General features: G+C 36.0%; 1 protein-coding gene across 1 annotated transcript in view; it reads right to left on the bottom strand.

Annotated features, from left to right (window-relative positions):
- rudhira (breast carcinoma-amplified sequence 3 protein rudhira) overlaps nt 1-13,632 on the bottom strand; it is a 532,797-nt gene that overhangs the window by 36,349 nt on the left and 482,816 nt on the right. Inside the window, exon 22 of the mRNA XM_090391579.1 lies at nt 1,309-1,471. Within this exon, the coding sequence (XP_090247705.1) occupies nt 1,323-1,471 (149 nt within the window). The 3' untranslated portion in view covers nt 1,309-1,322. The remainder of the gene's footprint in view (nt 1-1,308; nt 1,472-13,632) is intronic.

The raw sequence follows: 13,632 nt of genomic DNA, 5'->3' as shown, positions 1-13,632 counted from the left end.
ACGTTTAAACTCGGCAGCCCATTTCTTAATTGTCAAAAAGAAGGAGAAGAGTGCCTATAAACTTTTATGAACTTCGAATGAATTTCTTTTGGTGTTAAACCTTCTTTTACAAAGAATTTTATAAATGTACGATTCTCAATTTTATCCATTTCAAGGGATACACAGACAATACTTTTGCTTCAGACAGTTGTATAAAACAAACTACTTGATAGAATGACTTGCAATTTCACATGGATGCTTATGACAGATGTACCAACTTAGAAAAAAAAATCTTGCTGATAGTGTTGCCATCTATGGCCGAGGTCGAGAACTTTTCAGACCACCCTCGTAACTGCTGATTTACAACTTGAGTATAGGCTTGCTCTGTAAAACTAACCATTTACACCAAGAAGAACAAAGCTTTAAACAGCTCATCTTGGCACCTTATTTTATGCCTATTCCAGATCTATGAAACTTAAATACAGCTGATCCATGTTATACTTCATGAGTTCTGAATTACCTTAAAGTAAAAATAATATAGACCTGACTACTTGTAATCAGCTCAAACAGTTTCTTTATCCAAGTTTCTTTTACACATTTTTTTTAAAAAAAAAACTTCTTATCAAGTATACTTATATAAATTTCATCTGGAATGCTCAGTAATGAAATTCCTCTGCAATTTTCACTGATCGTTATTTCCCTTCTACATGTGGGTACTATGATGAGAGCTCTATTCCAATTACCTAGGATTTTGAATTATTTCAAAGCTGAATGTAGTTGGACACTTGGGCAAGCACTCATGTTTTATAGTGGTCCACGCTACAGCAACTCATGAATGCCAGTGAGTGTATTCCCATAAACTCTCTGGTCAACTTTTTTAAAAGTTTTTTAGTTTCTACATTCAGCTTTGAAATAATGCTAGATTTAATATCCACTTGATTTATATAAATTTTCATTGCCACTAGTTCGAAACAGCTGTCAGGCCAGTGAAACCTTATCAAAATGGACCAATAGAAGGTGAATATATAAATGCTTGGGCAAGCACTCATGTCCTCTAAGTGGTCAACGCTAGGGTAACTTGTGTGTGGACGAGTGTATTCCCGTAAGCTCTCTGGTCAACTTTTTTTTTTTTGTTTTAGGAAACTTTCATAGTTTCTACATTCGGCTTTGAAATGATGCTGGATTTAACATCCACTTGATTTATATAAACATTTTTGATTTTTTTTTTTTTTTAATTTAATACCAATTATTTAACATCTCTAATTCCTAAAACATTTCTTACCTAAACCAAAAATTTCAAATAATTTAAAAAAAGCTATTGTTTCTTACCATAAAACTGCAAACTAGGAGGAATCAGGAGATCCTCCACAACTAGGAAAAACAAGAACTTGTTCCATTGTATGAGGTGGTGAACTGCGGGTGTCAAATGTATGACTCACTGAACCTGAATGAGAGCTGCTTGAACTCAGTTCCTCATAACTACCTTGAAAGTCTGACAAATAAAAAGGAAATATGATTAATAAATAATTTGTGATCATATTTAGCACAATAACTATCTTGGCTATTACATTTGAAAACAAGAAAATCTATGCACACATCATATTCTGAGAAGAGGTAAAATAAATTTTTCCTATTCCATTTATTATCATGTCATCTAAGGAACAAAATGACCAAATGGGATTTTCAAAGGTATTCTCTGCCACATATTTCTATTTAGCTTTAGGATTTTATTAACATATCTCATGGTCAAAATACCTGCAAGATAATCTATGTTGCACACGAGATTAATGCCATCCAATGTAAATGGATGACATTCATATTCACTATGTCGATCAGCAATAAATTTCAATATAGTGATCTTTGTCTTAGCGACAACCTTTGCTGGATATTCTCATCATGATATTTTAGCAATATTAAATAGTAAACCAGGGATATTTCAAAATTAACACAGCCAGAAGTTATGTTAATAAAAACTCATAGCTGCTAATAGAACAGTCTGCAAATTAATTAACCTGCTATTTACCCAGAATAATTAGTAAAAAAAAAAAAAAAAAAGGGAAAAAAGTGATTTTCTCCTACATAAACAATTGCTATAGATTTCCAGAGCCAATAGATAACACAAACTTGCATTATAACCATTCCTCTCATCTAAAGAGACATGTCCCTTCAGATGAGAAGATCCTGGGTTTGGATTTTATTTAGGATACAAGGAATTGTTATAAGAGCCTTGCAGAGATAAAAGAGATCATTCCGCTTATAAGACTCTGATCAGACCACACTTAGACTATTGTTCTCAGATTTGGTCCCCAGGATTTGAAGGGGATAAATTAACTGTGGAAAGGGTACAAAGGCAGATAACAAAGATGGTGTCAGGACTGTACAATGGTGATTACAGGGTTGACACTGGGGAGTTCTTTCACTTGGTTGAACAGCAGGAAGGAGTGATGACAAGGGGCCATCCCTGGAAGTTACGAAAGGAAACTGTGAAAAAGAGGGTGAGGAGTGGTTTCTTTGCACGGAGGGTTGTTGAACCATGGAATGCATTGCCTGATAGAGTGGTGAGAACGGTCAATGCGTTTAAGGAGTGGTATAATAGACTTTGTGTTTCCTAGGAGGGACCTCCCTCGATGAGTCTTGATAGACTTGTGTTTCTTAGAAAGGACCTCCCACGATGAGTCTTTTGACTCCATGGAGGCCTGAATAATAATAATAATATGCTAGAATCATGTGAAGGTGAGCTTTTCTTCCTGGAAAATGATGAATTATCCCATACAGAAACTAGAAAACAGCCTCAGAAGGTATGCAATTCACAAACATAATACAGTCATATATATTTTAACAGAATCTAAACCAACAAAACATACTACTTAACATATGGTTTATTTGTTCAAATAATATTAACAATTGACAACTGCTTCTTATATATATCCACTACATATAAACTTAGCCTCTATAAAATAAGAAATGAAAATTCCAACTGAACTTGGCAAAATTTCAATGAAATCCAAGCAGCTTAAAAGAGGAAATCCATAATTCTTTTATTGTATACAACTGACATGCAAAGCATCCATAACACTTTTGTTACTATTACATTGGTACAGAATGCATAAAAGAAGAAACAGAAAAAAATTAACTAATGGCAGAAGTGCTCAAACATTAAAATATGTACAAGTAAATACAAAATGAATATTAATAAATTAATGTATTAAATTAAGTAAATTTTAACAAATAAATATAAAAATAAATAAAAGAGAAGAAAAAACCTCTGCCCACCCAAGGGTATGTAAATCCTTTGTGGGTAGGAGTTACATTAAAAAAAAAAAAAGGAAATAATCAAAACATGATGATAACAATGACAGATATAGTAAAGCTAACCAAATAATGACTATGTATGGACTTCCATACTGAATAAATTCAACAGCAAGTTGACAGCATCTTCAATCTACAGGCCATGGTTATGAATCCCACTGTAAATGTCTTTAGATGATAGATGGGAGGGGAAAAAAATCATTACGTGGTGTGATACCACTATTTTATTTACTGGAGGCCTGATTAAAGCAAGATTGCCAAATAATTTAAACTAGATAACATGCATGGGTAACTTATAATAATTATCCAAATTATCTAGCTTACCCATGATACTAATAAGATATGGAATTATAATCTTTCGTTGCGAGAAAGTCATTAAAAAATAATCTGAATGCTGAAACTTGGAACAACAGGCACAGTTTTACATGATGCTTACTGTCTGGAATATTTTTGAAAAAGAAATTAAAATTTTACATGCATGATATAACATGGTATTTTAGTCCACCCTAAGCCTGCATTAAGTATTTATTGATTATATTCTTGGTTTGAGCTAGAGGGAATGTCCAGTTACACTTTTTTTTTTTTAAACAGAAAGTCTTTAATAGAATCACTTCTGTCTTTTAAGGTTACATGATCACCAGCATGCATAGTGAAGAATTTATTGGAGACAAAAACACACGTGTTGGAATAATTACTTCACTTATAATTAAGAAAACAACACTCAATGTTTAGATCTTTGTATCGAAGTCCTCATCAGGAAAACATACATATGCACAGGACACAAGCTACATGATGCTACACAAAAGATAAATCTAAATGCTTTGTTATAACAAAGCATTTAGATTTATGCATATGTATTTAGTGCATACATATGTTTTCCTGATGACAATGTAGGATATAGAGGTCGAAACATTGAGTGTTATTTTCGTAATTATAAGTAAAGTAATTACTCCAACACGCGTGTTTTTATCTACATAAATTTTTCAATATGAACAATCACTTCTGGCTAAAATGTTAATTTAAATAGTTGATTATTATGTTTAAGTTTTTTCTTAATAAATATATATATAATTATACTTACATATATTATTAACTTATTTAAATAATTATTATATATTAACATTTTCACAATTCATGAAGAAACCATGAAACTTATGGTTTATTATTATTATTATGTAACACCTCCAGGGAGTCCAAAGACTCACCAAGGGAGGGCATCTACGAGTTTCTGTCTCCACCAACCGCAACTACCTTCATCATCTACACCAATGCCATCTATCCCAGACCACCATCACTAGTATTTTCACAGACAATCACAAACATCCATTCCCATGGCAGGATTCGAATCCATGGCCTTTTGGCTGGAGAGCAGATACGCTAACCACTCGGCCAACCAGGCCAGCAAAAATGTGGAACGCTTCACGATTTTGCTTGTCATCCTTGCACAGTTTTCATGAAGAAATATCCAAATACAACCATAGGCACCATAAAAACTGATTTCAGTGGCACATACAGAACAATTATGTGTAATTTAAAAAAATGGAGAACACTGGGAGACATGAGCATTAATATTTTTGGTTTTAGTGAGTGGAAAAAGTATGTTGGAATATGATTTTATTCAGAGTTTGAATGCAAATAGGACTCCAGTAAACAAACAAGTAGAATGATAAAAGGTTAAAAGAATGCAGATTACTTGATGATGAATGGTGTAACAATGGATGGCTTTACCAATGCGAGTGAATACTAGGTGAGAAGTGGATGCTTCAAGAGAGAAATACAAGAAGGAGGTTGATTTAGCTGTAGTTACTCAAGCAATTAAGACTATGAGGTCAATGTGTTATGCCTTAACTGCATATCATATCACATACAGTCAGTTTACTTATTAGTGGGATGAACAGCTAGTTCTTGGTAGAAAAACCTTTCTACATTTGTACACATGAATACCTCACCTTTCAGTTATCATCCTGGATTCTATTCTGTCTTATAGAGGATTTTAACCCTGGCATTTCTATTTGAAGGGCAATGTCATGCCCTCTCGTGACTGTGCTATGGAGGGACTAAGAGGTGAAGAAAAGAAGTAAGAGGCATGAATAACAAGGAAAGTGAATGGAACAATCAGAAGAGGTGTGAGTGAGCTGATGTGAGAACAAGAAGACTGGAAGTGACAGGAGAATGAAAGATTACAAGAGGAAGGAATACTGGATGCAGGTATGAGAAACAAGTGAGGCTGTAAGGAATGTAATTTGTTGTTTTTGTAGGAGTATAAACCAAAGACACAGAAATAAATTGGAAAATTACTTACATAAAGAAATCCATTTAATACATGCTTTTTTTTTAATATTTCATGAGCATCACCAGTACATAATTAGCCAAGGAATAATCGCACAAGAGCAAATGGCAAAAAGATTAAGGATGTTAAGTATGACAAGTTTTAGTAGAGAAACATGCTCCTAACTATAACTGAAGTCCTAGCCCAGGCTACGTAATAAATTACATTACAAAACACACAAGCTTCTGTAGCTCTCATTCAGTATCAACAATACCCTCTGATTGGAAAGACCTGAATGTATATCTCCTTTAGGATGAGAAGAATCTTCACAGACTCTTCAATTGAAGGTGAATTAGCTTGTCTCATATGGAGGTAGAAAAATTTTTATTATATTAGACTGTGCAAATCCAGAACATTCTAACTCATGATATGTGTATTTTTTCATGTTCTTCATAGTAAACTGCTGCAGACTTTCCAGACCAAATCATTAAGAGGTACTATATTTAATAGACCTCTACAGTCACAGCTGGACTACTGTGGACAGATCCGGTTCCTGGATCCCATGGTGATGAAATTGTAGAGAGGATCCAGAGGCAAGTGACAAAGATTGTGGCAGGTCTGTGAAACGTTTCTATGAGAACAGATTGATGGTCTGTAAGTTTCAAAAATTAGTTGATAGATGAAAAAGAGGGGACATAACAGAAGCATTTAAGTTATTAAAGGGTTTTATAGGATTGACACTGCAGACATTTTTCAGTACATGACAGGAAGGGAGAGAAAAAGGGATCACCAGTGGAAGTTGAGACATTATGTATATATACATATCCCCTCTTTCTCATCATCCATTTCAGGAATTTAGCAATATTTAATTTGGACTTGTCTTTTTGCTCCACAGACTTCCATTTACAGCCAGAAAGAGCACACAAAAATACTTTGTTTGAATGGTGTCAGTGATATTTCATTAGCAATGCCATAAATAAATACAGAGCAACTCAATCTCGTACTGCTGAAGGAGTTAACTGTGTGACCATCCAATATGTCAACAAATCTCTAAATAAAGTTTGAACCCTTAACCATCACACAGTATTTCAGTATTAAACTCCACTACATTCCAATATTCAGTATATCACAAAAATCTGCAGTTATTTTTCATCATGAAATACATTAAGTATCTTGAAATGAACAATCCAGAAAGTTACAAAACATTACTTCACCATTTGAGTTTGAATAAATTTGATGGAACTGCACTTGTTCCCTTATGAGAGTTGAGTTAAGATTATGTTACCTAATGGAACCTGTGATGCTGCATCTAACAATTATCTTTCTGTCATTTACTGTACTACTATTTCATCTTTTAAGATATTATTTTTTTTAACAAAGATGCTCATGAAGTGTCAAATGAAAATTCTTATTTAAGTAAATTAATTTACTTAAATAAGCATTCCATTCCAGTTTAGGGATATAATGTATGGAGATAGAAAATATCAAAGTGGAAATGTGGTGAAGAGAAGTCACACCATGAATGAGATGACAATGGTGGTTGGCATGAATGAACCGAGAAGTGTGAATCAGGTACCAAGACCTATAAAAAGAGTGTATGCAACAAAAATGTGTTGCCTTACTACAATAGCAAACAATTAAGGAAGGGAGTAGTGATAATGAATGATAAACTAGTAAGAATGTATAAGCCAAGCAGTTTGAAATGTGTGTGGATGTATGAGATATGTTTGATGATAGAAGAGTTGTATTTAATAGAGAGGTTGCACCTGAATAGGTATGAATATAGGCAAGTTTGAACATGCCTGGAAAGTTTGTGTCAGCTGGGAATGTGATGAGTCAGGAATCCAAAGTTGCCAAGATAGAAAGCAGAGTGTTGCCTTAGCGGTTAGCATATCCACTTTCCAACCAACAAGTTGCAGGTTAGAATCCTGCTGTGGGCATTTCTTTCAAACTTCAGGCACTCGAGGTCTGAAGCTTGAAAGAAAGCTTGCTGAAATGGCTTTTAAAATTCCATGCTTGATCTCTACAGCAAGGTTAAAGATTATGAAAAAACTCAAATAAAAAATACAAAAAATATATAAAATATTAATAAGAGCAGAAAACAAAATCCTAGGCCATTCATAGTACAAATATATTACAGATTTACAACCTTACTTAGAGTCACATAAATAAAAATATAAAACAGCAGAGACACATGTGAGGCCTATAACTTGGATGGCAGAAGACTGCATGGCACAGCATTGAGTATGTATAAAGCTAGTTAGGAATACTTGCCATATTGGAAATCTGTTTGGGACTCTGCCTGAAATTACTGTTATTAGTGAAATGTGGCTGATAGAAAATAATGTTTTCACCAACAGAAGGGTAAACATACTTTACCCTTCTGTTTTACATACATCTTGATAGAACAGAAGATGGGAATGAGGTATTTATTGATAATAACAAACTAGTTATGTGCAATCAGGATGGAGAGAAATGGCAAAAAGTAAATAGCACATGGTGGACAGAATAAGATAACCTAATGGGATGATGCTATAGGCCAGGAATGCAAAGAGAGAGTGACAAGTATGAGATGTCATACTTGACACTAGTTGGTGAAAGCAATTATGTGATTCTGAGTGAAGTGAGCAAACACACTGAAGAAGTGCTTCACAATATTAAGAACACTAACAGAAAAAAAATTTTTTAATTGTACTGAAACTTACTAATATTTCGCTGGTTTTCCGACCAGCATTTTCAGATCACAAATAACTGACAAGTGTACAGCACTCAACTAAAGCATTGGAAATAATTCAAATGTAACTGAAACAAAACTAATTTATTTCCTAACAAGCCACTTCTCTGGGCCAGATAACTATAAAGTTAATTTGGAGGCATACAATTACCTAGTCTTATTCTATTCTATGACCAGGTAAACAAGTTCTTGTTGGAACTTGGAAATTAATATACAAGACATACATTGCTTGGAAAGAGGTAAACAGACACCATAGTGATATCATAGAGCATATGATAGTTATCAATGGGAACTTTGGTTCATTCTTTCTGTAGGTATGTAATGAAGTCCTGGACTGTTGTGGGATGGACGTCCCTTAACCTCACCCAATGTTTCAGTTCATCCCACAGATGTTCAATAGGATTGAGATCAGGGGCTCGGTGGAGGCCAGTCAAGTGTGGTGATGTTCGTATCCACAAACCATGCAGTTACAGCCTTATGACAAAGGTACATTGTCTTGCTAAAAGAAATAATGGTCAGTTCCATAGAAACACCACAAAGCACGAAGCATTGCATTGTCAAGAATGTTCAGATAATTCTCGGAGTTCAATGTTCGTGGTACCACAAGCAGCGAGTAGTTAGCATATCTGCTCTCCAGCCAAAAGGCTGTGGGTTCGAATCCCGATTGTCTGTGAAAATACTACTGGTGGCGGTGGACAGTAGATGGCGTTGGCGTAAATGATGCAGTTGGTGGATGACAGGTGGATGAGGTTGAGTGATGGAGAGTAGGTGCACTCCCTCAATGAGTCTTGGACTCCCTGGAGGTGTTATTATTATTGAATAATAATAATAACACCTCCAGGTATTATTATTGAATAATAATAACAAACCAGAAAAAATAGGACACACCATCACAACCATCCCCTTCAAATTTCATACTTTGGATTATGCACTCTGGTAAGAGACATTCACTGGACATCTGCCACATCTGTCCATCTGCTCTACAGAAGGTATAGTGTGATTTGTCATTCTATAATACAGCTTTCCAAGCTTCCATGTCCCACTGCATACACTCTTTGCACCACTGAAGACAACTCTGTATGTTGGTGTGGGTAATGTGGAGCTTGTATATTGCAGCCCTGTTGTGTGACTTGGTTCTGAATCTTTTTGTGTAGATTTGTGTTCCAGTCGATGCCCAGAATGCCACATTTAATGTGTCAGCCAAAGAATGGTGGTTTTTACATATTATCCTTCATAGCACCCCACAGTCACATTTAGTGTGGTGGGTTGTCCACTGTGGGTTTTATTTAAGACACTTGCAGTTGACTCCTTGTGCTTCCATCTCAGTATGTATCACTGATTCATTAAATGGTATGATGCACCTTGCCCATAGGGGTGTCCACTGACTTCTTTCAAGCAGTGTATTTGGAGAAGAGAGCAAAAAAAAAAAATAATGATATGTGCGTGCTGAATTTTTATTTAAGGCACGGACGAGTAATTACGAACATATTTATTCCAACATAAATATGTGCACAAATTTACACAGAGAAAACACATAAGAAATTGTGTGTTTTCTTATGCATTATTGTTCACTTGTTAAGCGACTACACTGGTTCCCTCTTATCTGTGGGGGATATGTTCCAAGACCCTCAGTGGATACCTGAAACCATGGATAGTACCGAACCCTATATATACCATGTTTTTTCCTAAACATACATACTTATGATAAAGTTTAATTTATAAATTAAGTACAGTAAGAGATGAACAATAACTAATAATAAAATAGACCAATCATAACAATATACTGTAATAAAAGTTATGTGAATGGAATCTTAGCAACCTCAGCATACGACTTTTTTTCTTTCCTTATAAAGTTGAGAACTTAAAGGAAGACCTTTACGGCTTCTCTTTGGCTTATCTGAATTGCCAGCATCACAGTAGTGATGGCCCAAAGCGCAATTAAGTAAAATAAAGGTTACCCAAACACAAGCACTGCGAAACTGCAATAGTCAATCAGATAACCGAGATAGCTACTAAGTGACTACCAGACAGGTAGTGTGTACAGCATGGACATGCTGGACAAAGGGATGATTCACGTTCCAGGTAGGACAGTGCAAGATTTAATCACACTACTCAGAATTGCACATAATTTAAATTGTTTTTTTCTGGAATTTTCCATTTAATATTTTCCGACCAAGGTTGACCATGGGTAACTGAAACCGTGGAAAGCGAAACTGTGGATAAAGGGGAACTACTGTACATTCTTTTTCATTTTAGAAATTATGGACTTTACAACCGTGTTATAAATAACTCTTTTAGAATTCTTCTAGAATAAAAGAGTTATTTATAACACGGTTGTAAAGTCCATAATTTCTAAAATTAATGCTGATCACCGTGCAACACTAAAAGAAAGGTACATTCTTTTTCATAGTAATATATTCACAATGGTTCAGCATACTCCTTTATGTGTGTGTGTGCATGTGTGTATAGACCCATGTAGAAGTCACAAGACCTATAAGCACATCAGTAACATGTTTGTGTAGGTGAGGACTCAGAAGTTTTTTTTTTTTTTTTTTTTTTTTTTTTTTTAATAATTTCAGGTTTTAGTTGTTTTGAAGTACTTCTTGCAGTGGGCTTGAAGGCTGTTCCAAAGGAAAGAGATAAATGGAATAAAAGAGGAAGGAGAAAGAAAGTTTGGTGTGTTTGCAGTTGCACAGTAAAGGGATGCTGGGCAGCTGTGGCTCTTGTATTAGTAGGTGCAACAGAAAGTGGAGAAATCATGGTTGCCAGTTCAGTGGAGTAATGACCATTGGAGTATGATACTAGAATAAACACACATCTGAAACATAGCATCTGTGAGATAGAGGTTGTGAATCTGTAAGACAGGGATTGTCTCCGAGCCAAAACTGCTCTCCTCTGGACAGCATAATATTTTTAGAAAAGTTTTAGGCGCTCCACCCCCAACATGTAAGCAATATTCTAAGCATTGGCAGATTTGGAATTTGTATATAGTTAACAATAGGTAGGGTGTAAAATAGCATCTTGAATGAAAGAGAATGCCTAGGATTTTGGATGTTGTAGAAGCTATTGATATGTGATGGGTTTTTGACAGGAGAGACTGGAGCTGACTGTTAGTATAAGCAGAGAGAGATCTGATCTTGTCAGGTAATTTGCATATTACTGAGGATAAGGGAACATGAGCTGATATTTCTTTTACTGTGTTTTGTAGCATTGAACGCGACGAGATTGTCCTTTTCCCATTCAAGGTTAGTACACAGATCAATGTTTAAGGCTTGATGCTTGGGATATCAGTGCACTGGATGGTTTGTCAAATGAGTAGGATGAATGAAGAGTACTATTGTCTGCAAAGTTGCAGACAATTAGTGGTGAGTGAGAGTAGATCATTTATGTGAATAAGAAAGAGGGATAGGTGATAGGACAGAACCCTGAGGTATTCCTGCATTGGTGGTGAAGCTTAAAAAGAGGGAATCATCATCCATGACATGCAGTGAACAACCAGAGAGGAAACTGGCAATCCAATTACAGAGAGTAGCAGGCAGACCAAAGGATGGCAGTTTATTTAGCAGGCCTTGATGCCAGGGATGATCTTGAATGATAAAATCCATAAAGAGGGGAATTAAAGAGGAATTAAAAGGGGAATTAAAGAGGGGAATTTAAAAAAAAAAATTAAAGATTAAAGAGGGGAAAATAGTTCCACTGCACAAAGGTGGTTCCAAGGCTGCTGTTGAAAATTACCGGCCAATCAGCATAACAGGAATCATTATCAAGGTCTTAGAGAAAATAGTCAAGAGGAAAATACAAGATTGGATAGAAGAAAATGGGATACTGTATCGGGGACAGCATGGTTTTGTGAAGGGTAGGTCATGCCTCAGTAACTTGCTCACGTATTATAACACAGTGACGGCTGAACTGGTTAAGGGTAATGGGTTTACAGTGATTCTGCTGGACCTTGCTAAGGCCTTTGACAGGATACCACATGGAATTCTAATCAGTAAATTGCAGCATATGGGAATGGACATAGGGTTGGTGAGATGGATAGGAGGGTGGTTGACGGAGAGATATCAGAGAGTGGTTTACTCAGGAGTAGAGTCCACTAGACAGCCTGTGACTAGTGGTGTACCACAAGGATCTGTCTGTTTAATTTGTTCATAAATGATATAGGAAAGGATCTGAGAGGAACAGTTCATTTGTTTGCGGATGATGCGAAGTTGGGTAGGGCAATAGTGAATGCAGATGACGTCAAAATTTTGCAGGATGATTTGGATAGATTGGAGGTCTGGGCTAGGGAGAATGGATGTCAATTTAATGTGGCAAAATGTAAGGTTATGCATTTTGGGGTGAAAAGATGGGAGGCAGTTTACTGCATTGGTGGAACCGTGCTCCAGGAAATTGATGAGGCACGAGATTTAGGAGTGTTGGTGGATAAGGAATTGAAATTTAGGGGACACATTGCAAAAGTGGCCAAATCAGCTCATCAAATCACTTGGTTGCTGAAGAATACGTTGACAAGCAGAGACAAGCAGGTTATTGTTCCTCTGTATCGAGCCTTGATAAGACCTCATCTCGACTACTGTGCTCAGATTTGGTCACCTAGGTTTCTTCTTGATGGGGAGGAGGAGGTGGAGAGGATCCAGAGGCGAGTGACCAAGATGATAGCAGGTCTGTGGAATGAACCGTATGAGAACAGGTTGAGGATTTGTGGGTTGCAAAAATTGGTTGATAGGTGGAGGAGGGGAGATATGATTGAGACATTCAAATTACTGAAGGGTTTCTATAAAATTAATTCAGAAGATATTTTTGAGAACAGGGCTGGTTGTGGGAGGACTAGGGGACATCCATGGAAACTGGGCAAAAGTGTGGTTAGTAAAGGTGTTAGAGCTGGGTTCTTTACTTTTAGAGTAGTGAATGAGTGGAATGCGCTCCCTGAGTCTGTGGTGGATGCTGTGACAGTGAATGAGTTTAAGGCGAGGTATGATAGATACTGTATGAATGTCGAATAGTTGTGATGAAAATGATTTGGGGCCTCCCTCGATGAGTCTAATGACTCCCTGGAGTTGCCCGTAATAATAATAATAATAATAATAACAGTGGTCACTGATTAACTGTTGGGGCCACTACATAGTAGAGAGGTTGGCTATTGATGACTTCATTATTTTGGAGAGAACTGAAGTGATGGCAATTGTTCAGTGGTTTGATAATAGACATCTATCTCTCTTTTTTGGAATAGGCTGGATATGTGATTGCTTACTTGCTAGATATGGGATTACCAAAAACAGTTCACAACTCAATGAGTACCATATGGATTTTTCATTTTAAATCAGGGCTTGAAAAATGTTGTGCT

Source organism: Typopeltis vanoorti, chromosome 4, assembly GCF_054136105.1.
Source record: "Typopeltis vanoorti isolate ZY-2024b chromosome 4, IOZ_Tvanoo_1.0, whole genome shotgun sequence".
Taxonomy (NCBI): Eukaryota; Metazoa; Arthropoda; class Arachnida; order Uropygi; family Thelyphonidae; genus Typopeltis; species Typopeltis vanoorti.
The sequence above is the reverse complement of the archived record's forward strand: the minus strand, read 5'-3'. Positions and strand labels throughout refer to the sequence as shown.